Raw genomic sequence first — 25,015 nt, forward strand, 5'->3', positions numbered from 1 at the left:
GCTGCCAGTAGCGTTGCTAAGCAGAAAACAGAGAATCGGGTACAGAGAATTGTACTGACTTAATGTCAGTACAATAAGTGCATGCAGTAGTTGCGTTGGCAACACTTTAGGGCTCGTTTTTATCCAAATGTCCAGTAACCGTGGCTTGTGCAGTCCAAAGAGACATTTATTAAGTTAATGTCTTAAGTTCGGATCGAAGTCGGTCTGTGTTCACACCAAATGCGAACTACACCAAAGTTTGTTTGGAAGCGGACAGAGATCACCTCAAAAGAAGAGTGGATCTTGGTCTGGTTGTTTGCTCCGCAGGGGTCTTGAGTGTAGTCAGACCTGCACAAAAGGTCTGGGGAAATACACTCTGGTCTGTTTAAAGCGGACCAAATGTGTCGGAGGTGAACACACCTCTAGACGACAAACTGGAGGTGCCGCAGTAAAGCTACAGAGCAGACGGCATCTATTGTGAAAACTTTGATCCTTCGGTGTTTTCAGAAAGATGCTGCATATCATCTACAAGTCAATCAATAAATTGGTCAATCAAATTTTATTTGTATAGCACATTTCAGCAGCAAGGCATTTCAAAGTGCTTTACATCAAATCAAACACCAAAACACAATGCAACATAGAATCAACAATCAAAACACAACATTAAGTCAGATTCCGTCAATAAATTTGTAATTGATTACGTTTCAAATCCAACTCTAAGTCTGTCGTAACGAGTCCAATCCTTTCAGACCTCATCTGTTGGAAAAAGCTCAACAAGAGGATAAATAAGGTTGATTCTGTTTGGGGGACAGCTGATGATTTAACAAAAAGGAACATTAAAAAAAAAAACCCAATGAGGATCCTCTTCATTAGACTGTGTTTTCAGTCGGATGCTCTAGATTTGATGTAATACAGACCGCTACAGGAGGTCATCACAGTCTATAATCACTTTTTGAAGAAGAAACTTTGAAGACAGTTTGAGTTACAACATTTATTTTCCCTTTGGGACTGAAGTCAAAAACTGCTGATCAACTGCAATTTTCAAGCACGATCATCTTGGGTTTCCTAAGAAACATGTCCAAAAAAAAAGTAATAATAATCTGACAAGCTGCATTTGTGTGAACACAAAAAAAAAAGCCTGATGATGTCAGAGGTCAACAGAGAATGGGCAGGCTGGTTCATGAAGATAAAAAGGCAGCGGCAGCTTAAATAAGCGCTTATTACGGGGAATGTGACAAGATCTCAGCGTGATATTTCACATCATAGTGAAGTCAGTCACAAGGAGCACCACTACTTTCCTGTCAGCATGCGACTTTATCTAGTGGAAGCGATTATTATGAGATGTAAAGGAGAGTGATTGTTGCTTGAAACTCTGCTGGATCTACTCTTAACACTCCTGTTTTCAAGTTAGAAACGGAGTTGCTGCTGCTGCTGCTACAAAGGCCTCCGACAAGCTTCCGCACGTAGAAAATTAATCGTGGGCAACATTTTTGGACCAAACAATTCAAACGAATGAACATCGAGGGCTGTTTCACGTTTTTTTAAAGGAAGATTTCTTGGGTCTTCTAAAACCAACAAAGTTGTTTTGTTTTTTTCTTTTTTTAAATATCTCTGCCAAGCCGGGTGGAATTATCTCAAACTGGATGTTGGGTTCACTGTACTCCTCTGGTCTCTACAATCACAGGATTTCGATGCAACAAAGCAACGTCAGATTGTGGTGAAAGGGGAGATCCTCGTCACCGACATGCGCCCGACAAACCAGCAACCACACGATGCCGTCTTGTCAACATGGAGCAAACTCCTCAAGGAATTAAAACACTTCTCTAATGCAAAGGGAAATCTAACCCACTACAAGAAATAAGTACCTAATAAAGTGGTTGGTGATTGAAGTCAACAGTTCCTGTCTGAGAAACAGACTCATTTCATCATCATTTACATTTTTTCCTTTGCAACTCATTTCATCAGGTCCATCACCGTTACCCACTTGGTGTGCGTGACGGTTTCTGTTTTGCTCTTTTAAAAGATGTTCTACATTTTTGACTCGGACTAATCGAAAGTAACGGGTTCCTCTCGTCTTCAGAGGAGGCCAACTGGGGGCAATTGGCCAAAACATCCGGTGGGTCAGGACCACCACAGGAGCCTGGGTTCTCTTCCTCCGTAACAAAAAGCCATTAACAATCAAAGTCTTAACGGCCCTGCGGCTTAACGAGGAGACTTAACGAGCTTCCTAATGAAGCGCCGGCCATCATTACCTCACTGAGTGGTGGCAGGGCTGATTGAAAGCACAGCTAAGAGTGATTCTGGAGCAAAAAAAAAAAAACAACAACCCACAAATCCATTTAAGGTTGACCTCTCACCCGTATCTCTGCCTCCAAGATTAATAGGAAATTATATCAAGAGGAGAAAAAGAAAAGAAGTCATAACGGCGATGGATAGCAAACTGTATTTCATTAAACAACACCGGCCATCACCATATTTCACATCTTCTCAGTGAGAAAAATGCCAGATCTCATAAATCCCACGTTTCATATCGTCCCCTTGATATACTATCGAATACATCAAGAGCCACATCAAACTACTGGACACAAAAGCCAAATTAAGTGACGTGTCACCTCCGCAAGGGGAATGATTTAAACTTGATACGCGGCTGTTTCCATTTTCTCTGATGCCATTGTGAATGCGACACCCTGTCTCTCTCTCTCTCTCCCCAGAATCCTAAATCTCCTCAATTATTTATATTATCATAAGGTAATATGCTTATACTCATAAACTCGATTTCACATTTTTGTAATAACCATAAATCACAAAGTGAGAAGGAAAAATACTCTCTGCCAACCTCTAAATTACCTAAATAACTAATATCCCATACACACAATTTCACATTTACGCTGCACAATAAATCATAAAAACACCAAGAAAATGTGTTTTCTTTTTTTTTTTTCCTCCCACAGATGTGCATTAACCTAATGAATGTGGATGTTTTCCCCACAAATTCGGCATGTTTGCGTGCATTTGGCTGCATGTGTGTGTGTGTGTGTGTGTGGACGCTGTTATTGTACAGACAAGGTTACACAAGCATGAGAAGTAACTTTGTGGAAAATCATCTGGCAGCCTGTGTGAAATGCCAATGGGCAAATAGCAGCGACGCAGGGCACCGCTGATCCCTGTGATTGGCAGTGGGGTTCATATTCCCTGAACACATCGGGGAAAATTTCCAAGGGCAAGCCGGCAGGTGTGAAAATATCTCCACTATCTCGTAATCTCCCTCAGCAAGCCTCAGAGGAGAGGAAGGCCTTTTCATCTTCCCCTTTTTGGCGAGTTTAAAAGAGCCGGAAGCCCGGGGGACAACCACGACTGAATTGTGGCGGACGCAAAGCTGGGCGAGGTGAGGTGAGTCTCGGCCAGGACCCGCAATCGATTTAGAGCGGGTCCCCCCTATTCAGAGACACAACCGGAGAAAGCCGACCGTTTAGGGAAAAAGGCAGAATTTTATTTTATTTTTTTGGGACAGGGCCCAAAACGACTTCCGACAGACAATTCAAAATGAAACCATGCCCCGTGGCCAGTTTACCTTCTTCCATCCTATCAAATGCTTTTGGGTTGTTTTGTTTTTTTTTTGCTTGAGGCTGTGTGTAAATTTTCCATGTCCACATTTGAGTCAAAGTGAGCTTTATTGCTGCTGGAAATTTTAGCAAGAGACTTGACAGGTGAGTGTATCTGTGTGGGCGGCGGTGTGTGTAACGTTCAAGAAACCAGTGTAATGACTCTGATTCTTCTTCTTCAGGCTTGGCAAAAGCTCTGCTTGGCACAGTTATAGCCCAGAGTGAACAAGCAGCTAACGCGTGACTAAGAACTTGTGTGTGTGTGTGTGTGTGTGTGTGTGTCTCTGAGCGCCAACAGCAACTGACCTAGAGATGAGCAAGCTGACCTATAGAGAGTTCAGAGCCAAGAAGTTGGAACATCAGCTACTGAAGCTCAGGCTTAGATGGATGCCGTCTAAGAATTCAGTTGTGAAGAGACGCCATTAAAACGCACCGGTCAGCTTTCAAATTCAACACGATTTCATTGAAAGATGCGGGAAATATGCAACATTCTTTGGAAGAAGCTGAACTCGTTGCACAAGAGTGGAGTCAAGAGTATAAGTGGATAGTAGTTTTTATTGCTGTTTTTAATAATAACATGCTCTTGGTAAGAGAGCTAAAGAGTTCAAAAAAGAATTTGCTGCGCTGTACTGGAAATAATGCATGACAATTGAAGCCAATGCCAACGTGGACAATCTGGCCGTTCAAGGAACTTCACTATGAAAGAAGACTCCAAGAAGTCCCCAGAAACCCTTCAATCAGTCCACAGGATTCACAACAGGCAGGCCCTTTCCACTGAAGACACCTACGTCCTTGTGTGTACACTTAGAAGGATACTGCAAGGTGCAAAATACCTTGAAATCAGAATAAAATTTGCCAGTAGACAACATAGACAGATATCAGAACTTCCGCAATATATTTCGTCAGACAGTTGATTCTGGCACCAGAATAAAGGACATTTTTGTCATAAACTCAAAATAATATCTCACAGCTGAAGGTGATGAGAATTTTCTTCAAGCTGACTTCATGGACTCTTAAATACCTACAAGTGAGAAACTCTTAAAGTTTCTCACTAAACCTATTTCAGTCAAAGGGTGTCACTTTTACTTCAGTCAGATAAACAACTGTTCATTTAATCATTTATTTTAAACACGTAAAGCAGGGTAAAATGTTTGTTGTTTAAGTGCTGCTTGGTCATTTACTTTTGAGAACATTTAATAACTAATGGGCTGCTCTTATTCTGCTTCGAATGACTGTATGTATTCATGCCGAGTGATGAGTCCCATGTGAGCCTTAGACGTGCGGTATCTATTAACAGTAGCATGAATATGCAGATATTTCCATCTGTGATTATAGATGAAGCTGATGCAGCTAAGCAAGACTGGAGCGACTTTTTAAATCGCCCACTTTGTAAGAAAATTAATTTACCGTCAAAAGCTACAATTATCTTTTCCGTATCAAATGGGTTTCTGTGGATCTTACTTGCGGTTCTGAAACTTCAGCATCATTTTAGTACTTAAAAAAAAAAAAAAAAAGTCTTTCCATTGGCATAATGCTGCTGCAGAGTTTTCTTTCATGCGGTGCTTATTTCCAGACTGTAAATGTGTGTAAATCTAGAAATCCAGCTCTATTATCTTAATGAATAGATCACTCTCACCTTTTGCACAACTTTTGAAGAGGTGGTCATTTGTTAAAAGTAGCTCCACTACAATATGAGAGCGGTAAAATATTTAAAGCAAGTTGTCCGGTCCACTCTGCTCAACAGCTCAGGTTTTTAAATTCAAACATTGTTTCCTGGTTTGCTGGGTTTTATGTTTAATACATTTAATAAATGCATTTTTTGATGCTTATTTCTAGTGAATTTCACACAATATGTTTACACTATGAGCATCTGCACAGTAACTCTCACTTCTTTAGCCAAACTTCCTAATATTCCTGAATCACTTCATGGGAAAAACAAGCAGCTCAATTTTATCGATAAGATTTCAGATTTAGTTGAACAGTTCAAACAAAACAGAATCAGTCAAATCAAATGCTAAACAACCAGAATAAAAGACAAAAGATTGATGCACCGGTTGGTGAAACGTACTTTAAAGTCAAGTCATTATTTAAATATTAATCTGACTAACAAATACAGTAACAGAACAAACCAGGCAACCTTGTGGTGAAATGTTAACATCCTGAACTCTGAGTGAAATATATTAATATCACAATAATATATGAAGTTCACCTACTAACCTCCTTCAGTTATTATGAGAAACCACTACAATCATAACAAAATATTCTCAGCCAGGTGTGACACAAACACACACAGGTTTTCACACTTTAATCCAAGTCTCCTCTTTAATCACTGTAGGTACACAAAACAGAAACACTTTTCCAATCAGACATCAAATGGACACACAACAGAAAACGTCTCAGACTACAAGGGCCACTGTGACTACAGAGGGAAGGCAGGTTTTCAAAGTCCGTCTGAACTTTTAATCAAACCGTTTTTGGACTAAATGTGGGTTGTGAGGGAGATTTCCGCTCGTCGCCATTGAGAAGCCTGACGTCCCGCTTCCTGTCCTCTTGTTTTAGTGCTTTTTAAATCCTTTGTGAGGCACAGCAGTTCACCGCCTTCCCGTCGGCGCAGCATCGATTTGGCATTGATATTTTGGAAAGCTAAGACACCGTCAGTAATTCAGTTGTGGCGTGGACATGTTGACCCGTTCTTCTTTGATCCAATTCAGGAAGTCTCTGGAGGGCAATGCATGTAGCCTTCTTAACACACACACACACACACACGCACGCACACACACGCCCACGCACTCACTAAACGTCTCCGTGTTGCTCTCGAGCACTTCCTCTTACCCACACACTTCCTAAAAGAGAATTCATTATTCATTATTATTAGACTTTTCCTTTAGTGCCATGAGATGTTCAATGCATCTTGCCACTGTTCTCTTCCTCCACGATACATTATTCAAAACTAGATTTTGCTTTTAGCCTCAGAGTATGCAAATCTCCCTTTTGATTATCATAATCAGCTGATGTACGAGGAGCGGTGTGTGTGTGTGTGTGTGGCAGCCAGTCAGACGACTGTTTGTGTTCTGTTGCTTCAAAGTGCCAGTCGAGCATCGTTTACTTTGTGTCCGTATTTTTAGCCAAGAGAGACAGGCTTGAGAAAAGGCCACTGGAGGCCTGACTCGGTGGATGTTTAAAGGGCAACTCGCCCAGATATGTGGTGCCCTGCGAGACACCGCTGGGGGGGATATTTTATGCCGCTGGGGCGCGGGAGTCAGAATGTCTGGGTGGAAAATGATAGGAAAAATGTGCTGCAATGATAGAAAGTTTCAAGGTGCAATGCAAAAACCTAAAAACAAAAAGAAGAAGGGTGTTGAAGGTAAACAGATTTTATCTTGACTGGTTGGTCAAAAACTCGAAAATGGGTCTCAGGTCTCACAAAAGGTAAAAGAACCCATTTAAAACATTTTTAAATATATTTAAATGAGTGGTTTTATGTGTTTCCCAGGAATATGGTCTCATTTTATACCACAATCACGTAACTTTAGTTTAAGCAGTTAGAAAAATGCAGCATATAATCAAACATAACTTGACAGAAAACTAACTTTGTAATTTCACACCTTGACATTGGGCCACTATCTCTTTAGGAAACTCCTACTCTAACACTCCACCGTAAGTACGTCATCACAACAGTGTTTCTCATTGTGCTGTTTGCATTTGTCCTATGGTGTGTTGGCTCCACCTGGTGTTTGCTCATTGCTGCTACCGCTAGTCTGAAGGAGCTCAGTGAAGAAACTGAAGGGGAGTGTTGCTCTATGAGGTCTAAAATGTGTTGGACACTACAGCTCCAAAGGGGAGCTGCATGGAAATAGGTGGCGCTTTGTGGGAGCAAGCGCTTAGTCATCACAGAATGACAGAAGGAAATAACATTATAACATGACATAAAGCTCAAAAAGGTTAATTCGACATTATACTGGCCCTTTAAAGTGAAACTGGCTTCTTTACACGCATATTAGCTATTGTAACAGAAAGCTAAACTTTGCTAGTCATTTTACTTCAACCTTACCTTTAGGGTACAAAAAGAAACAGCCTGGTATAGGAAGTCAAGCTGTATATAACTCATATAATGCAGTTAATTTCAAGTAATAATGCAATTTTTGCTACACAAGCAAGCCAAGCAAACTGTATAGATTCACTTTTAGGTTAAAAAGTGCTGAATTTGGAAATCTTGGCAACTGTTTTGAAACTTCAGGCCCCGGCGCTAACATGCACCCTGAATGGCAGTCAGATTGTGTCCACACATTGCTAAGTAGAGGTGTGAACACACACATACATACGCACACGCCCACACACACACAGGCAAGTACGCGCACCCACGCACACAACACACAATAAGGACAACACAGGTGGCCTTGAATAATTGTGTCTGAATTACTTTGGGAATCTGAATGCTGTCTGTCCTTGATGAGATTAAATTTCAACCGACTGACACGTCACAACTCTGTTCATGCTGCAGAGTTACCAGAAAGACTCTCAATAGGAAAAAAAACACAAATGTATTGATATCAAAATCAGCTGTGCTCCCAGGAGAGGCGATCAAACCGACATCAGGAACACTGTAGCTGTATGACTTGTTTTCGGATGAAAGTCTGACTTGTCGGGATCCCATTCAATAAAAACATAAACATTCTCTCGCAAGGAGGGAATTTATTGACCAGCGGCTCTCAACTATGTAGTTTGATCGTTTTTGGCGCCGATTGAAACCTGCCGCTTTCATTGCACTTTAAAAATGCATTGACACGTGGAAGGTGCATCTGCACAGCACAGAGTGCACAAACCAACAATCAAAACATCCCTGTCGACGTGCTGATGCAGAGCGGCGAGAAGCCCCACGTTATTTATTTTCCACTTCCTCTCTGTCTGTTAGGCTACACAGACATACACAAGGACTTTGTACCTGATATAACAAATGCGGCTTGAACAACTCTTTGCCATGTTGAAGACTAAATATGTACTGGCGATGTTACAGAATCGTCAGCAGGTCGGATTGTTGCTCAGCTGACAGTCCACTGTGTGAAGTGGCTTCATCACTGTTTGCATGCAATGTGGTTTCAAAGTGTTCAAGTTTTTAACCTAATTTAGAAGCCATGGCCTTGGATGTTAGAGATGGGTAAAAACTATTAAATTGGGTTCTAACTATTAAATCACATTTAACTTCCTTAAGTTATTAAGTAAATTATTATTTTTTAGAAGTTAAACAACAGTTTTGTATCATGTTACAATGTTATTTGCTCACCAAAAGTATACCTGGAGTGTGGCTTTGATTCTTTCATACATATTTAATTAATCTTTGAATCTCCCATGGCAACCCATTCAGGGACACTGAAGCTCCCCAGGGTTATCATCTCCAGACGAGCTTCTCCCCCAACCCCGCTCCTCCAGACTAGCGGCGGCAGCAGTTAGAAAACACCTGGTGCAACTGTGAGTCTGCTGCCTTACAGGTCCAACGTAAGAAGGGTTGTAAACGGCATCATGGAAAGGCATGGTTCTGACGACGTATCGGAAACAGTCGGAGCTTCTTAAAGAGACAGATCCCCAATTTCAATGTGTCAAACTACAAAGTCAGATTTCTTTTAAGTTACATGTGATTTGCCGCATTTGTGCAACAACTCATGGTAACATGGTTACTTGATTGTGCTAAAAATAAATAAGCGGCACTTTGTGCCATGAAAATACATATTACCGCCAATTTAAAACAGGACACACACCCTGGTCATTTCAGAGTGTTAACCTGCCTGACTTTACGTGTCATAAATTCCTGCTCCTCCCTGACTACTGCTCCCTCCTCTACTCCCGTATTCCCTCTCTTCCATCTTCAGCCCTGTCACCTCCTCCCACCCGGCACCACCTTTTGACCGGGCTGCTCTCCTCTCCTCTGGCCTTCTGCTCTTCACATCGGATTATCGCTACGCTCTTCAGACAAGCCCTCGCCGTGGTACCCTGTAGCATCTGCATCGGGGATTTTTTCTCTCCCCACACTGTTTTCAATGCTCACACCAGCTGTGGCACATATATAATTAACTTTAAGCTAAAAGGGTTTTATTAGTGTCACCCACCCCATTTATATTTTAAGTTGTCCAAAAGAAACTCAGCTGCATTTTTTTCAGGTCGTTTCAGCAGCTCAAGTAATACGTTTAACGGTAAGGCATCTAAAACTGTTGCAGAGAGCTATGACATTTATCATGGACACTTATTGGTGATTTCTCAATAAAATTTTAGGGGAGGTCACACACATCACTCAGAGAAAAAAATTCCCTTATCAGATTTCTTTTTTTTTTTTTTTACCAGCAGTGCCATTACTGAAGGCCATCTCCACACAGGATGACACAGCAGATAAATGCCAACCTAATTACATCTTGTTTGTGCCACATCAACCCTTCTTTCCTTGTGAACCAGCAATCGAATGCGACGCCTCAAATGTCTTAAAACAGTAAGAGCATGTCAGGCTACTTGTGCGAGAAAATCAGTCAGCTTGCCCAGCTCACTCATTTGTAAGCTGGCTGGTGTTTCTTTTAACGATGCTCTGCTACAAAATACAAAACAAACACATTTGCACTTGATTAATGACGGCGTGTTTCTTACTGACTTTATAGGGCAATGGCTTACAGTTGAATGGTCAAGTCCACGTAAATTTTTAGAAATGATATATTTTTTTTAACATATTTGTTAAACCTGTACAAGACAGTACAGTGTGAAACAGATAAACTGTGAGAAAAAAAAATCAAGCTCTTCTACCTCCTCCCTGTGGTCCTACTGCCATCTGCAGAAGTACACCGCTCAGTCAGAAACAACCAATCAGAACCTGGAGGAGGGTCTAAGGGCTGTCAATCACAACCTGTCAACCACCCTGGCTGTCTGCTGTGCTACAGCTAGCACAGCTAGCACACGGAGGCTGCCATTAATGCTCAGGCGAGTTAGCATAGCCACCAAGGACGGCGGATTAACAATTTCCCTGCAACTGTTTCTCTGACATTAGCAGTGTGTAAACAAGTGTGACTGACGGCGCTAAGACCCTCCTCCTGGCTCTGATTGGTTGTTTGCTCCAGATTGCAGTAGCAGCACTAGGAGGAGGTAGAGGAGCTCAACGACAAGGTGACAGTTTTATCGATACGCAAAATAATTGTTTATAGAAGATACATTCTGCAGCTTTAAATGTCTCCAAAATTTTTATTTAACTGGCCGTATTTTGTGGAAATCACTTCCACGTTGACATTAAACGGGTTATTTTTGATGTTTTTGTGTTTTCTTTTCCTCAAAAGCTAACTTTTGTCAATCCTGATTTGTAAACGCAAAAAAACTGTTTAACAAAAAAAGGTTAAACATCCAAGGGGGTGAAAACTTTTTATAGGCTTTGTATACAGTTGAGAAGTCAATTCTAAGCTAATTACTAAATTTGAACAAAATTTTAAAAAGCTCATCTCTAATAAACTACAACATGAAAGGTTTTATCAACATGTTCATGTTATACAACACAAATGGAGCATGTCTTTCTACACACTGTAGTAAGTATCTGGTTTTGACTGTAGTGATGAAAACCAGTTTTGTTTAATTCCTGCATAATAACTGTATGCAGGCACAAACCTCGACAACTTACTAAAATCAATAACTCCTTTAACTTCGACTGTGCCCTGTTGTCCCCTCTGCCCTCGTCCTGGTCGGAGACGGAGAGGGAGCGGACGGGAAACCTCCCTGACTCTCAGTCTCCTTCGGGGCCACGGGGAGACGTGGAGCGCAAAGTCCTGGCCCACGCATAAATATTAGTTGAAGGTCACAGTCACAGAGCTCACACAGGGCAATGCATAATCACCAACCAAGCTCCTGCTTAGTCTCCTTACTTCACACGGCCCCTCTGTCGTGCCATTCCACAAATTTGAGGCAGACACAGCCAAAGCTTGACCCAATCTATGTTTCACTTCTGATCTCATCACGCTTGTGTTCAACGGAGACTAGAGACTTGGTGAATGTTGATGGGAAGGTGGATGAAGCAAAAACCAGCGCAGTCCTGAAAGAAAACGGCAAACGATTTGAGGCACTGAACATCTAGCCGGAGTTACAAAGTAGAGGCGTTTGGATGGTCCAGTCAATGTCCAGACCTACATGCGATGAAGAATACGTGAATTGAAGAAACGGGTAGCTAGGAGACGCTAAGCTATGAGATTTCCCTTTTTTTTCCTTCTCCTTGAAGCAAGACCAAAACTTTATCTTCTGTTTTTGGTGGAGACATGCCTCAAAGGACTTGGGAGTTTCCATTACAGCCAGAGGTTTTTTTTTTTGTTTGTTTGTTTGTTTGTTTTTTTTTTACAAATGATCGTCTCAGGGGGACACAAACAAACGTGTGAAGCGCTCCTCATTGTTGTATGTGCATAAAAATAAGGACAACTGTGACTTGTAATATTGTTTAATCTTCTGAAATACTATTTGTTGGTCTGTCAGAAAAAATCACAATAAAATACATTTAAGTTTGCAGCTGTAAGTAGTCCAAACCTGTGGGTGCTTAAGAGGTATTAACGAGCGGTAGAACTCAAATAAAATGTTTAATCGAGTTCATTTCAGGGTCTGTAATTAGTTAACTACATCTGTTCGAAAACTATATATCAACAAAATAGCGAATATGTTCGAAAAGCTTTTTTGCTGCTCAATTATTGAATATGAGCTAAACGACAAAAATATTTTAGGTTTAGGCATTTCATGTAATAGACAACCATAGTCTTTCCCAGAGTCCAATCAGATTATTTTTGAAGCAAATATTAACCCCCAGTGGGCCAAAAGAACCAGAATTGTTGTTTTGGGATTGTGCGTCAGATTTATGGGCGTACCAGAAACACAGTACAAAGGTTCCGGTGGTTTTGTATAGAAAGAAAAATGAAAATGTGATTAATTGCATAACAAAATACATATTAAAATGATGTAATTAATCAAAATTAACACATTAACCCCAGCATTAATACTTTTGAAAAGTACTGTATATCAATCCCCCCCTCTCTTTTATTTAACCCTGCTCTTAGTTGTTTTTTTTTTTACCTTGTTTCACACCAGCATCTCTCCTTCGTCCAGTCTAGTAATGTCTCTCTTCCACCTTGTTACCCACACACACACACACACACACGCCCACACGCAGCCCCGCACCCCTCCCTCCCCTCTGTGTTGAAGTCACTCTCTAATTGCTGTCTCACCCCTGCTGTGCTTGGACCCAGAGGCTAAATGATTTCTACAGGGAGAATGGAAGCACATGAAAACAGAGATATTTGCAGAGCGACTTGTCTTTTTTATTATTATTGATGAGCTGCTTGTCAGGAGGTGTGTGTGTGTTTACAGACAGTTTGGCCCTCCTATTGGCACCATCATACAGGGCTTTCTACTCCCCCCGTCTTTCTTTGTCTGTACAGCTCTCTCTTTCCTGCAGTTTCGTAAGCCACCCTTTTATCCGAGGTGGGGTTTTTTACACTTTGAAGCCATATTTGTAAGGTTTTGGTGTTTTTTGATGCCCTTTATAGTTTTGACGCTGTGTGGTGTTTACGTATTTTCGGTGTCGGTGTGTCATTTGAACTTGCAGCTGTTTGTATGGTTAGAGTAGCTTCCAGTCGCATTATTGGAAAGCAGAAGTTTGCAGCTGGAAGTTGTTTGTCTTCAGTGCAGGCGATAATAAAACGGTAAGTTTTTTAGTCCAGGTCAAAGGATCAATAGGATATATGAAACACTTCTATATTCATTAGCAGCAAAACGCAGTTAAACTGGTAACATCAGGGCCCTCCTAAACAAAAAGTCTGTTAGCTTTGACCTCATTAGATAGATGCAGGTGAAGAGTCGCTGTGTAGGCAGCTTAGTGTTAGAGCTGCTGAAGATGAAGAGAATTTAAACAAAAACAATGAAAAAGCTTTGACGAAAAAAATTGTACTACTATTGTAAATAGTGCACAAGTGTATCTTTTTAAAACAAATTCCACAAAAAACAATCAAGATACACTGTGAGTGATATATAAAGTATATATATATATAGATATATAGATATATAGTTTGGACACACAGTAGTGTCCAAACTTTTGGTCTGTACTGTATATAATGGAATTGCAATTTTACTTTTGGTAAAAGTATTCTGCAAAGAATCAAGAAGAAAATGTTTTCTAAAAAATTGGCTCAACAACCATTGAATTCAGATGTTGTATTCACCCAGGAACTCAGTCACTTCCTGTGTGGTGCCCTGACAGGACGCCACCTGTCCAATAAGTGCATTTGTGACTCTCCTGTACTGCGAAACATTCAGCAGACATCCGCTGGTGGTAATAAAACAAAGTAGAATGCTGGTACAGAGAAGACATCAACTTTCTGCAGACCTTCAGATTAATTCAACGCAATGAGGAAAGAGATCCATAGACTGGGTTTTTAGGACTCTGAGCACCAAATACAAGTCAAGGAATCGGCGTAAAGAACCACTGGACTCTACTGTGGCGCTGTGGAGACATATTGCATGGAGTACAGAACCCAGCCTCTCTGGGCTTGGCAACGCCAATGGTGCTTGCCTGACTCCATTATGTTGCAACAGTTGTGATCCGTAACCGTGGGAACAAGGTACTGTCTTTAAATACCTTAAAGTGCGACCCCAAATACAAGCAGAGTTGAAAAGGAGGATTCACAGAAACAGAAGAGCAGAGAGAGGAGGAGAACGTTCAAACCATCCATCAATCCATAATCGATCAAAGTCCCACTCAAAAAACTTTCATCAAGACGTAGTTCGTTTGTCTAGGAAGTTTGCTTCATTTGAAGAGGTGTGAATGTGCAATCCGGTTCTGATGCGGACCCAAAACGCCTACTCTGGTCCGCCTGAATACTGGAGGCTGCTCCAAAAGGAGGAAGTGGACTATAGTGCAGGGCATTCTGGGTAAATAAAACCTAAACGAGTGTGTGAGTCTAACACTAGCAAGAGAAATGGCTCGTGGTCTTTTACCAAAACAAAAGAGAAAGCCTAAAACCGCTTGTGATTTAATGCCAGTAAGTTGTGTTCATGTCGTCTGAGGTTTTTGTGTCATTTCCTTCAGTAGTTCTTGGCGCAGCGCCACCACAGGTGAGGAAGATGCTTGGATGATACCAGTTATGACAGCATTGAATTTACCTTTGGCACAGAAAGTATTGTTAAGTTTTATTGTATTGAAATCTGTGTGAGCTCTTATATCTCAATGAATACATTCTTCAACAGGTGTGGACACAAGAGCCAGTGAATGTCCATCCAACTGTTCAAGTATACATGCAGAAATAAAATGCATCATTTTTAAAATAGCACATTCACTTAAGTATTGCATTCGAACTACATAGTGTGATGTCTGTTATTCGGTATATTGTACACTTCTACATAAATGTAATCAGTACATTAACTGTTCTATGACTGCGGATTAGGTATCAAAAGAGCATCTACCAAAGTCTTAACCCTTTAACAAAGGACTGGTTGCAATCCACCGCTCTCAGCCCAGTTTCATCCCTTGGTTAAAGAAGAATTTCTCAAAGGAAAACCACAAATAATTTAGGTCTTTCAACATCCACAGTTAGCTGTTTTATAAAATATCCAGGAGTCGGGGAAATCTCAGCAAGGGTAACAGTGAAAGCTTCTGTTTGATGCATGCGACCTTCCAGCCCTCAGGAGGAAATACATGAGAGACCACGCAACAGTGAACAATATATCCACATGGGTCTGAGGGATTGTTACAGAACACGCTGCCCTGCTGCATTCAGAAATGTTACTGTAGCATACAGAAAGCCACATAGAGCAAAAACAGATTGGGTTAGGGTAAGTATCCCAAATTGACTGTGCAAAGTGTTTTAAATAATTTATGTTTCCAGCGCTGACAATGATAATAAGAATTTAAAAAAAAACAACCTGTTTTTGTCTAATTGCAGTCTAATACTCAAGAAAGGCAATTTCAGTTTGAAAAAGATCACAAAGGTGTCAGAATATCTTTGCAGTTTGCATTTCATTTAAATCTTAGCACACGCCATTTCATGAATACTGGAGGCTGCTCCAAAAGGAGGAAGTGGACTATAGTGCAGGGCATTCTGGGTAAATAAAACCTAAACGAGTGTGTGAGTCTAACACTAGCAAGAGAAATGGCTCGTGGTCTTTTACCAAAACAAAAGAGAAAGCCTAAAACCGCTTGTGATTTAATGCCAGTTAGTTGTGTTCATGTCGTCTGAGGTTTTTGTGTCATTTCCTTCAGTAGTTCTTGGCGCAGCGCCACCACAGGTGAGGAAGATGCTTGGATGATACCAGTTATGGCAGCATTGAATTTACCTTTGGCACAAAAATTATTGTTAAGTTTTATTGTATTGAAATCTGTGTGAGCTCTTATATCTCAATGAATACATTCTTCAACAGGTGTGGACACAAGAGCCAGTGAATGTCCATCCAACTGTTCAAGTATACATGCAGAAATAAAATGCATCATTTTTAAAATAGCACATTCACTTAAGTATTGCATTCGAACTACATAGTGTGATGTCTGTTATTCGGTATATTGTACACTTCTACATAAATGTAATCAGTACATTAACTGTTCTATGACTGCGGATTAGGTATCAAAAGAGCATCTACCAAAGTCTTAACCCTTCAACAAAGGACTGGTTGCAATCCACCGCTCTCAGCCCAGTTTCATCCCTTGGTTAAAGAAGAATTTCTCAAAGGAAAACCACAAATAATTTAGGTCTTTCAACATCCACAGTTAGCTGTTTTATAAAAATATCCAGGGAGTCGGGGGAAATCTCAGCGTGTAAAGGGTAACAGTGAAAGCTTCTGTTTGATGCATGCGACCTTCCAGCCCTCAGGAGGAAATACATGAGAGACCAGGCAACAGTGAACAATATATCCACATGGGTCTGAGGGATTGTTACAGAACACGCTGCCCTGCTGCATTCAGAAATGTTACTGTAGCATACAGAAAGCCACATAGAGCAAAAACAGATTGGGTTAGGGTAAGTATCCCAAATTGACTGTGCAAAGTGTTTTAAATAATTTATGTTTCCAGCGCTGACAATAATAATAAGAATAAAAAAAACAAAAAACTGTTTTTGTCTAATTGCAGTCTAATACTCAAGAAAGGCAATTTCAGTTTGAAATAGATCACAAACGTGTCAGAATATCTTTGCAGTTTGTTCACTAAACCTCAGCCAGGGAAAGCATTTCATTTAAATCTTACCACACGCCATTTTCATCGAGTATGATTTGGTAGTGACAGCTAAACTTGAGGCTATAAAGAGAGGCATGAATGTAAGTATGCAGCTATAGTCGATACATGCCAGCCATAAATGTTTGTGCCCGCAAAGGCGTAGCACGAGAAACGCCAACAGAAACAGCAGCTGCGTGATGCACCTAAACATCGTCACCCACCCGCTGCAGAAAGGACTTCAACACGTTTTACCTTCTTGTGACACTCTCCTCCTGAATCTCACTAATGATTTTCTACAAGTGTTTTCACAATGCCGCATGTTGTGCAGATCACACCCAGAGGGGTTGTTGCACTGAGGAAGCAGAGTTATCAATAACACATTGGGTAGTAAAGTGGGTTATTTGTTTTCCTGCATGGATCCTGTGCATTTTGTAAATTCGTGAAATCTAAGCAAAAATTGAGTAGCGTCAGATTTTAGCGGTTGTAGGATTTCTCTTTTGTCTTTCGTGGAATTACGCAAGCCACTCCTCCCTTTAGGTTAGACACGCGTTTCTTTTGGTTGTGTTTTGTTTACCCAGAATGCCCTATGCTGTTGTCCACGTTCTGCTTCTGGAGCGGTTTCTGATCCACTTGCATCCAGATACGCATTCAAGCACTGCCAGTGTTCACTTCAACCGAACCAAAACTCAGTTTTTTGGGGGGGGGGTTTAGGCAGACTTCAGAGTTTGATTGGACATTCACACCTCACCAAACGGACTGGACTTTCTAGAGAAACAAACTAGAGTTCGATTAAAGCGGACTAAACAGGGCTGATGTGAATGCACCCTTAAGTTACTCAGGTTTGAGGGTGGCATGTCTGTAAAGCAGCTGACTGTGGGCTGGCTCCCAGTCCAGATAGCCCAACAAATGAAACTGCTAAAATAAGCCTGTTATGCTCTTCCTATACAAAGCCATGGAAAAACAGTATAACACTTTAACATAAAGTGAAAGCACAGGATGGCAAAAAAGTTAGATTATTTTTACCAATCTAAAAACACTAGTGAATAGAAATGGAAATATTTTTTAAGAATTTCAGGTTTCATAAGTCACTACATTGATGCTCGTTAACAACATGATGCATCACAGTAATTTGTAAAACCCTTCTGCGTAGAATAGTTATCGACTAAAACACAGCAGATGTGGGTTGTTTATTAGAAAATATTAAGGTTGTGTTCACTTGACACAAGTTTCAAGTATTTTTACACACCAGCCCACGCTTGTTTTGTGATATAGTTACTATTATGCCACCACATTACACAATGTATTATGAATATGCATTGTGGTGTTCATGATATGCTAATTACAAAAATAGCCTAAGTCTATTTCCTGTTGCGTTACCATTACATTTGCACACTTGCTAGCCTGCTATGTAGCTCATACAGTAAAGCTGCTTTTAAGGTGACAGGCCAAGATGGAGTCGCCTCACTGAGAGGAAGAAACAGTCACATGTCACGTTTCCTCCACACAAGAGCTGTTGGGGAGTTTGCATTTCAAGAGAAGAATAACAGGAGAGGAAAAGCTAATCAGAAAGGGCTTTTTTTCTTTTAATCCCTGCTCTGCTGAGGCGCCTTTTCTTCTCAAAAATTTTTTGTTGCTTTCACACAGCCTCTGCAATCACTTGAAACCCCATTACAGACCATGTGACAGCGTCAATTAAATTCACAATTATCATGGGGCAGTGACGCTACAGCATGAGTGCGTACAGCGGCGCAGCATCGTGTGTGTGTGTGTGTGTGTGTGTGCTGGGTGTGATCTGCGTGTGCAGGCGAGAGATAAAGAGCGAGCATTGATAGGAGAAATACTCAGATATATTAATGCTAAAAGGTTTCTCACTTTTTTCTTTTTTTTTTTTTTTTTTGGTGACTTGTGATCCTGAACAACCCGTTACAAAAAAGACTCAGATCTCAAAGAGATTAAAAAAAAAATTCAAGGGCTCCTATTTCGGTTTTCTTCATTTCGTTCTTTTTAGATTTAATCTTTTTCTCTCTATTTGTTTAACAGAAAAAAGGAAAAAAAAAACAAAAAAACATTCACAGCTACTGGAAATTCAACCACCTGCTCTTCCCCGTATTTGACCCCATAATTCATTATCAGTTTAACAAAAGATTATTTGTCTCCCACTGACATCACCAGATAAGAGCCTTGGCTCTTGTTTCCAGCTTTAGTGGAGATTTATTCAGACTGGAAAAACAAACAATAAGGCTGATTAAGACACGCAACAGAATCGTGGCGATAAAAGAAAAAAGAAAATACGAACGCCATCCTTGCTCCATATCCGAGACCAGACGGCTGAGTGCAGGTGGAAAAATGCATCATGACTCTCAGACGACCGCGTTTGCCGTTGACTGAACTGGTTTGGACCCGTGCTGCATCTGGCCAGATGGAGGCGTTGGGGCCTGCGCGGTGCAGCTGGGATCAGAACGCCATCACTGTAACTCTCTCCATTAAAGCTCAATCAGGGCTCCAACGGTGAACGGGGGGGGCGGGGAAATAAAAAATTAAAAAGAAAGAAACAATGGAGAATGCTTACATTGATTTCTCTACCTATAGAGCCTACACTGCAGCAGAGCTGAAGATTAAAAATTCATAAGCGTATTAAGGTCTATAAGAGCATTATTCATGTGTGCTGTCACTGCGCGCTACAGCGAGGTACTAATCGGACACATCTCTGAGCGAGGCCTCGCACGAAAACACATAGTCACAGCAGAGGTCTGGGAACTCTCCCAAGTGTTGACGCCGCCATGCGCACATGTGTGCGGCCTGGCATGGTGCCCTCCTTGAGTACCCTACAATGTGCTGGCACCAATACCTGCTTGACACAGCAGATTGGCACTAATGGCTTTACACACAATGCCATCTGTAAGCTGGACTGCTGGCTCAAACGACTTCTCCAAGCCCCACTATACATCACTGCATCCTGCCCAGGCTACATATTTTGCAGTTAGCTGCTGAAACGAGGCAGTGCGGTGCACAATATCCAGCTCCAGAGAGTGAAACCAGGTGGGAATGTGGCAACGCTCTGGTCAAAACTTCAAATTGTTCTGTTTTCGCAAATAGAGTGAAGGCTTCCGAAGTCAAAAACTATTTAGGAGATCATCTTTAATGAGTGTACAACCTACCAATCCAGTGTTAGCTAATGTATCGGTGGTAGTTTATATGCTTTTTTCTTTTTTTTAAAACTTATTTTAAAGCAGGTTTTAATGGCTGAAAAAGCGTAAAAATGCTCCCGCTTTTTGTTTGTGCAGACGGAATAAGGCATTCATTAATCTTATAGGGACAGTGTTATGTATTTTACGACCATATAACCGTGTTACCTTCAGTTGTAATAAAAATGATATATCAAATGTGACTTAAGACATTCAACTTCACAAAATTAACGCTTTGAAATTGGGTCTCTTTAAAAATTCAACCCTTTTATGAAATTCCGCCTTCAAGAAGCCATCCCATCACTCCTCTTTCAACCTTTTAACAAAGTTTTTACCAGTGCTGCATTGAGACGTGACTGGTATAATGAGCTCAGCTGATGCACAAATCCACCAGGTGTGTTTGCTAATTGCTGTTGGTTAGTCTGAAGGAACTGAGTGGGGGAGGGCTGCTCTGTGAAGCAGAAGCATGAAAGCTTGGAAACAGCTGCTCCGTTGTGTTGACAGAGGAGGTTAATAAAGATGGCCACCGATTGGTGGACAACAACCGGCTACTTTTACCGACAACCTTTATCAGCCACCATTTTGGATACTCAGTGAGACGTATGAGCAGCAACAGGTAAGATATAAGGCATTTGGAAGCACTTTGAGAGTAGCATACCCGGTTAGTCACAAAATAAAAATTTCTATTCCACAGTTTCTAATAAATTGGAAGTTTATTTGATCATAGCAAAATAGTTCCTTGATTGTGCTATAAAATGGTGCTAAGCGCCTGAAAAGTACATACTACATCCTTCAAGAAAATAGTAGTGTTGGTCGTTCCAGCCAGAAGCCTTTATTTTCAATTGCAATCAAGTCATCGGTTTAACTCAACAACTGCTTCCTGTTTCAATTCAAAGTAAGGGTCTCAAACACAGACACAGGGTGTCAAGTCTGCAGCACACGTCTTCATATGAAGGACTCCTAAAAATAACTCAGACTTATTCCAACAGGCAAACTTCCAAAACTGATGGCAAGCAGGAAAAACTTCAGTATAACCGAAAACATATTTTGTCGAGATCGAGTGGCACGAGATTTCTTCACACTCCCAGCTCAGACCTTTATCAGTCAAGGTGCAAAAGAAGCCAAATTGAATGTTAGCTAAACGGCAGGGAGGCAGGATAATTCAGGTCGCATCCATATGTGGGAAAGAAGGAACCAAGGCCTAAAAATACAAAAGCAATTTGTGCCATTTTGTCTACGAAAGTGTGAGACGTGTCCCACTGTGCCAAAAAGCTCATAAACAGCAGCCCGACTTAAAGTACTAACACTTACACAAACACACTTCTCGCTCTCCGTGGCTTTCTGCAGCCCGCAGCAGTCACACAGGGATCATTACTATTCATTTGCTGAGCAAACTGGCCACACAGGCTTATAAATTAGCTCATCTACCGCAGCTGGGTTCAGAGACAGTTGGCGCATGCTTGGGACTGGGAGGCCAGCCATTACAGTGCCCGGCTTTCGAGACACCTTCTGTCCAGTCGACGTGACCTCCCTGAAGCTCGTAATTCTTTGGAAAGAGGAGAGAATGTGTGGCGGTGGAGCCGGGTGGTGAGACAAGCCCGGTCAATGAGTGTAATAAATCGCAGAGCCGTAGGACCACGGCCCCGCGCGTGTTGAGCAAAGGAAGAGCGTGGCAGGAGAACGCCGTCAAACCGAGCGTAGATCAATCTGAATCAAACATCATAAGCAGGACCTTACAGACCGACAGGGAGGAGAGCTGACAGGTCTGGCCTACAGGAGCACGAGGGACCACTCTGACCTCTCTGCCTTAAAGAGAGGATCAATGGTGGGAGATGGGGGAGGGAACAAAAACCAGCCTATTAATTCAGCTGGACATGTCAATTCCCATTGGTGTGTGCAGATTGGTACTGATCGTGACTATGCTGTTGGGCAGAAGAGATCTGGGGCTCCTGCTGAGCCTCAGTAGACCATTGATTCATTGAGCATTTTACGACTACCTGGAAGGCGCCGCGTCACAGACGAGGAATGTAAATCAATTCCAATTGCAGGGTTATGGCGATGCACACACGCAAAAAAAAAAAAACTTGAAGCGTGACTCTGGGATTATATTACTCTAATCACCTTCGGTGTAAGGAGTGCAACAGAGATGGTCACCTGAGGTTAAATAAGCTACGTGAAATACTAGAGTGCCTGGAACTTTCATACAATATTCATAAAATTGTTCGCAGCATCTGAGCAATAAAAGGTGAATAAAACTTTTTTTTTTTTTTTGGTTTTTGCTTTAACACATTTTCAGGCCCTGCATATTCACTAATTACAAAGAGCCATGGGTCGAGCAGCAAACTGTGCTGGAGGGATCCAGGTCAAAGGCATGAACAGGAAAGCTAGGGAGAGTTAATGCAAAGATGGTTGGAGGTAATAAAGTGCAATCCCAAAGGAAAAACCTGGTAGAGGCTGTAAACCTTTGGGGAGGAGGTTTGCCCTTCATTTGGACAAATCTTATCTATAGAGCAGAAATTGATTGATTGATTGAAGCCTATTCATGTGATAGAATGCATAGTCAAAGTCCAGCACTAAATTAGCAGAGCCTTAGTGATGTAGCAGGTAAGTTATATGACAAAATTATAACTTTTCAGATTTGTTGAAGCTGTCAGGAGAGTAAAATATGAGACAGATAATCCCCCCTTGCTCTCTCTAGGCTAGTTAACATACACGTTAACAGTTTTTCTGTAACGCTGAGTTGTTTCTCCTCCATTAGCACAGTGGCAGTATGTACACAAGCATGATTGACAGCACTAAGACCCACCTCCTGGTTCTGACTGGTTAATTCTGACTTCAGATGGCAGTAGAGCAATAGAAAGGAGGCAGAGGAGCTAAATGTTTGCACAAATAATCTGTCTCATGTTGTACTGTCACAATATCATGAAAACTACATACTGCAGCTTTAATTAGAAACAGAAAACTCTGGAAGAGCTGCAGAGATCCACTTTTCAGATGGAAAAGTGAATATCGAAAATGTGTCGGAAAAAAACGTCCAACGCTTCTACATCCCAATAGGTAGAGGATTTTCTTTTCTTTTGTACTTACCCGTCCAATGAGCACAGGTTCTGGGCCGGCATATTCTTCGATCACAAAGAACTGGTTCCAGATCCAGCTCCTCCTGCTGCGAGAGCGTGACCTCCTCCCCTCCAAAGGCCGCTGCACCTCCCGCTCTGCGTCCGACTCCGACGCCTCTTCGAACACGAGGCCATTTCCATTTACCGGGTCAGCGGCTTGGATTTCAACCTCTTTTGCGCCGCGGCTCCACTTGGGAGCGGGCTGGAGCCTCAGGACATGGCTGCTGTTGACAAGTTTGTAGTCTTCATCTGTGAGAAACTTTGCTGTGCCTGGATCGGTTTTAGCGGCGCGGGCTGACTCTGTTAATGGGTCTCTGTGGGAATCTGCTGCTCTGTTCCCTCCTCTTGCTCCCAGGGGTTGCATCGTCAGCACAGATGGAGGAGAATCGTTTGTTTCTGGAAGAACATACACAGGGAGACGCTTTGTCGATGTGAACGGCGACTCTGTTTGGCTGCTTATCGCCTCTTTCTCGGGGCCGAGGGCGACCTCGCTACGAGGTGTCGACAGGGAACGAGCGAGGTGTTTGCTCTTGTTATCACCACCGTCGGAGCTCGGTGTTCCCAAGCTGTCTTGCCCTTTGCTTAAAGCCGGCTTGGCATCACTCGGCAGATTAATATGAGTAGCGGCGTTTTGGCGGGGGTAGAGATCTGGGCTGGTAACCGTGCTCGCATATGGAAATGCGGTCTGATTATCGACTCCAGCGTGAGGCTGAATGGCAGCCATATCTTGTCTCTGCTCCTTCTGAGTCTCTAATTGCTCATGATTAACGTCAATCAAGTCTCTCTTCCTGCTCCGGCTGCCCTTGCTCGGAAAGCCGAGGCCGGGAACTTTCTGCATTTGGGAATTGACAATCCTGACTAAGTTCTCTTTTGACAGCAGCTTCAGCACGCCGTAACTACCGGTGAGGTTGAGCTTTCTGCTTGAATCGACGTTGAACCCTTTCCCGGGAATACCTGTGGTGTGAGAGCTCAAATCGGGCCTGCTCCTGGACCTTGAGCCGGATTTGACCCTGGTTTTATTGGAATGCATGTCCGTCTTGTGATGGACGAACGATTTCTCTGACCGCAACGTGTTGGAAGTCTCTGCGCTTCTTGTGCTGTTTTTAACTCTCCTCATCTCCATGTTCAACGCCTTGTTGCTGGACAACATAGTCGGCATCCCGTCTTTTCTGCTGACGGAGTCGACCTCGCGCTTGGGCTTAATGGATTGCCTCTCTTTGTTACTCAGAACCATTTTGGCGTAAGGAAATCTGGAGTCGCTCAGCTGCTCGTGACTTATCAGGTTCCTCAAAGTGACCATGGGCATTGTGTTTGAATCCTCGCCGTCGTCCCATTGATCAGCTGGCTTGCTGTCCCCTCGCCTCGCCATGTGCGACCCGGCCACTCCTCTCCTGCGTATCACCTTGCTCGCCGAGGCTCCTCCCAAAAGAACCGCCCAAAGGGACAAGAACGCCAACAGGAGAAGATTTCTTGCAATCATCTTGTCTTGTTGAGGGACGTTCTAATTCGCACGGGGGATGTAATAAGGCAGCTCTTGTTTTCTGACTGTCTTCATTCTCGTTTGTTTTCACCTCATCCCCCTCCCCTCACTCTCCCATCCTTTGCCCTTCACGCTGAGGTGGAGGGCAGGCGTCAATCACTTCCTCCTTTTTCGTCAATGCGGTCCGATATCTCCGTCTATCTCACAAAGCCTCCGCAAGCTGTTTTTCTTCTCTCCCCTCGTCTCCTCCCTTGTGAAGCATCTCATTCAGGTTCCCGCGGAGACTCGAACACCCTGGGAGAAAAGATAAAGATAATTAAGTCAAAACTTTAATCATTGCGCTGCGTTAATTAAAAATGGAGCCACGCAGACAGGTAGGACGATTCACAGGCAGGCCGGGGAGACCTTTTAACACGGCGACAATCGCGTTTCCGCCAGCATAATGGGGATTTTAAACTCTG

At 42.2% G+C, this 25,015-nt stretch overlaps 1 protein-coding gene across 1 annotated transcript in view; it reads right to left on the minus strand.

The window, feature by feature from the left end:
- LOC122840704 overlaps positions 1–25,015 on the minus strand; it is a 211,266-nt gene that overhangs the window by 104,389 nt on the left and 81,862 nt on the right. Inside the window, exon 3 of the mRNA XM_044133288.1 lies at positions 23,046–24,848. Within this exon, the coding sequence (XP_043989223.1) occupies positions 23,046–24,554 (1,509 nt within the window). The 5' untranslated portion in view covers positions 24,555–24,848. The remainder of the gene's footprint in view (positions 1–23,045; positions 24,849–25,015) is intronic.

Source organism: Gambusia affinis, linkage group LG12, assembly GCF_019740435.1.
Source record: "Gambusia affinis linkage group LG12, SWU_Gaff_1.0, whole genome shotgun sequence".
NCBI classification, from domain to species: domain Eukaryota; kingdom Metazoa; phylum Chordata; class Actinopteri; order Cyprinodontiformes; family Poeciliidae; genus Gambusia; species Gambusia affinis.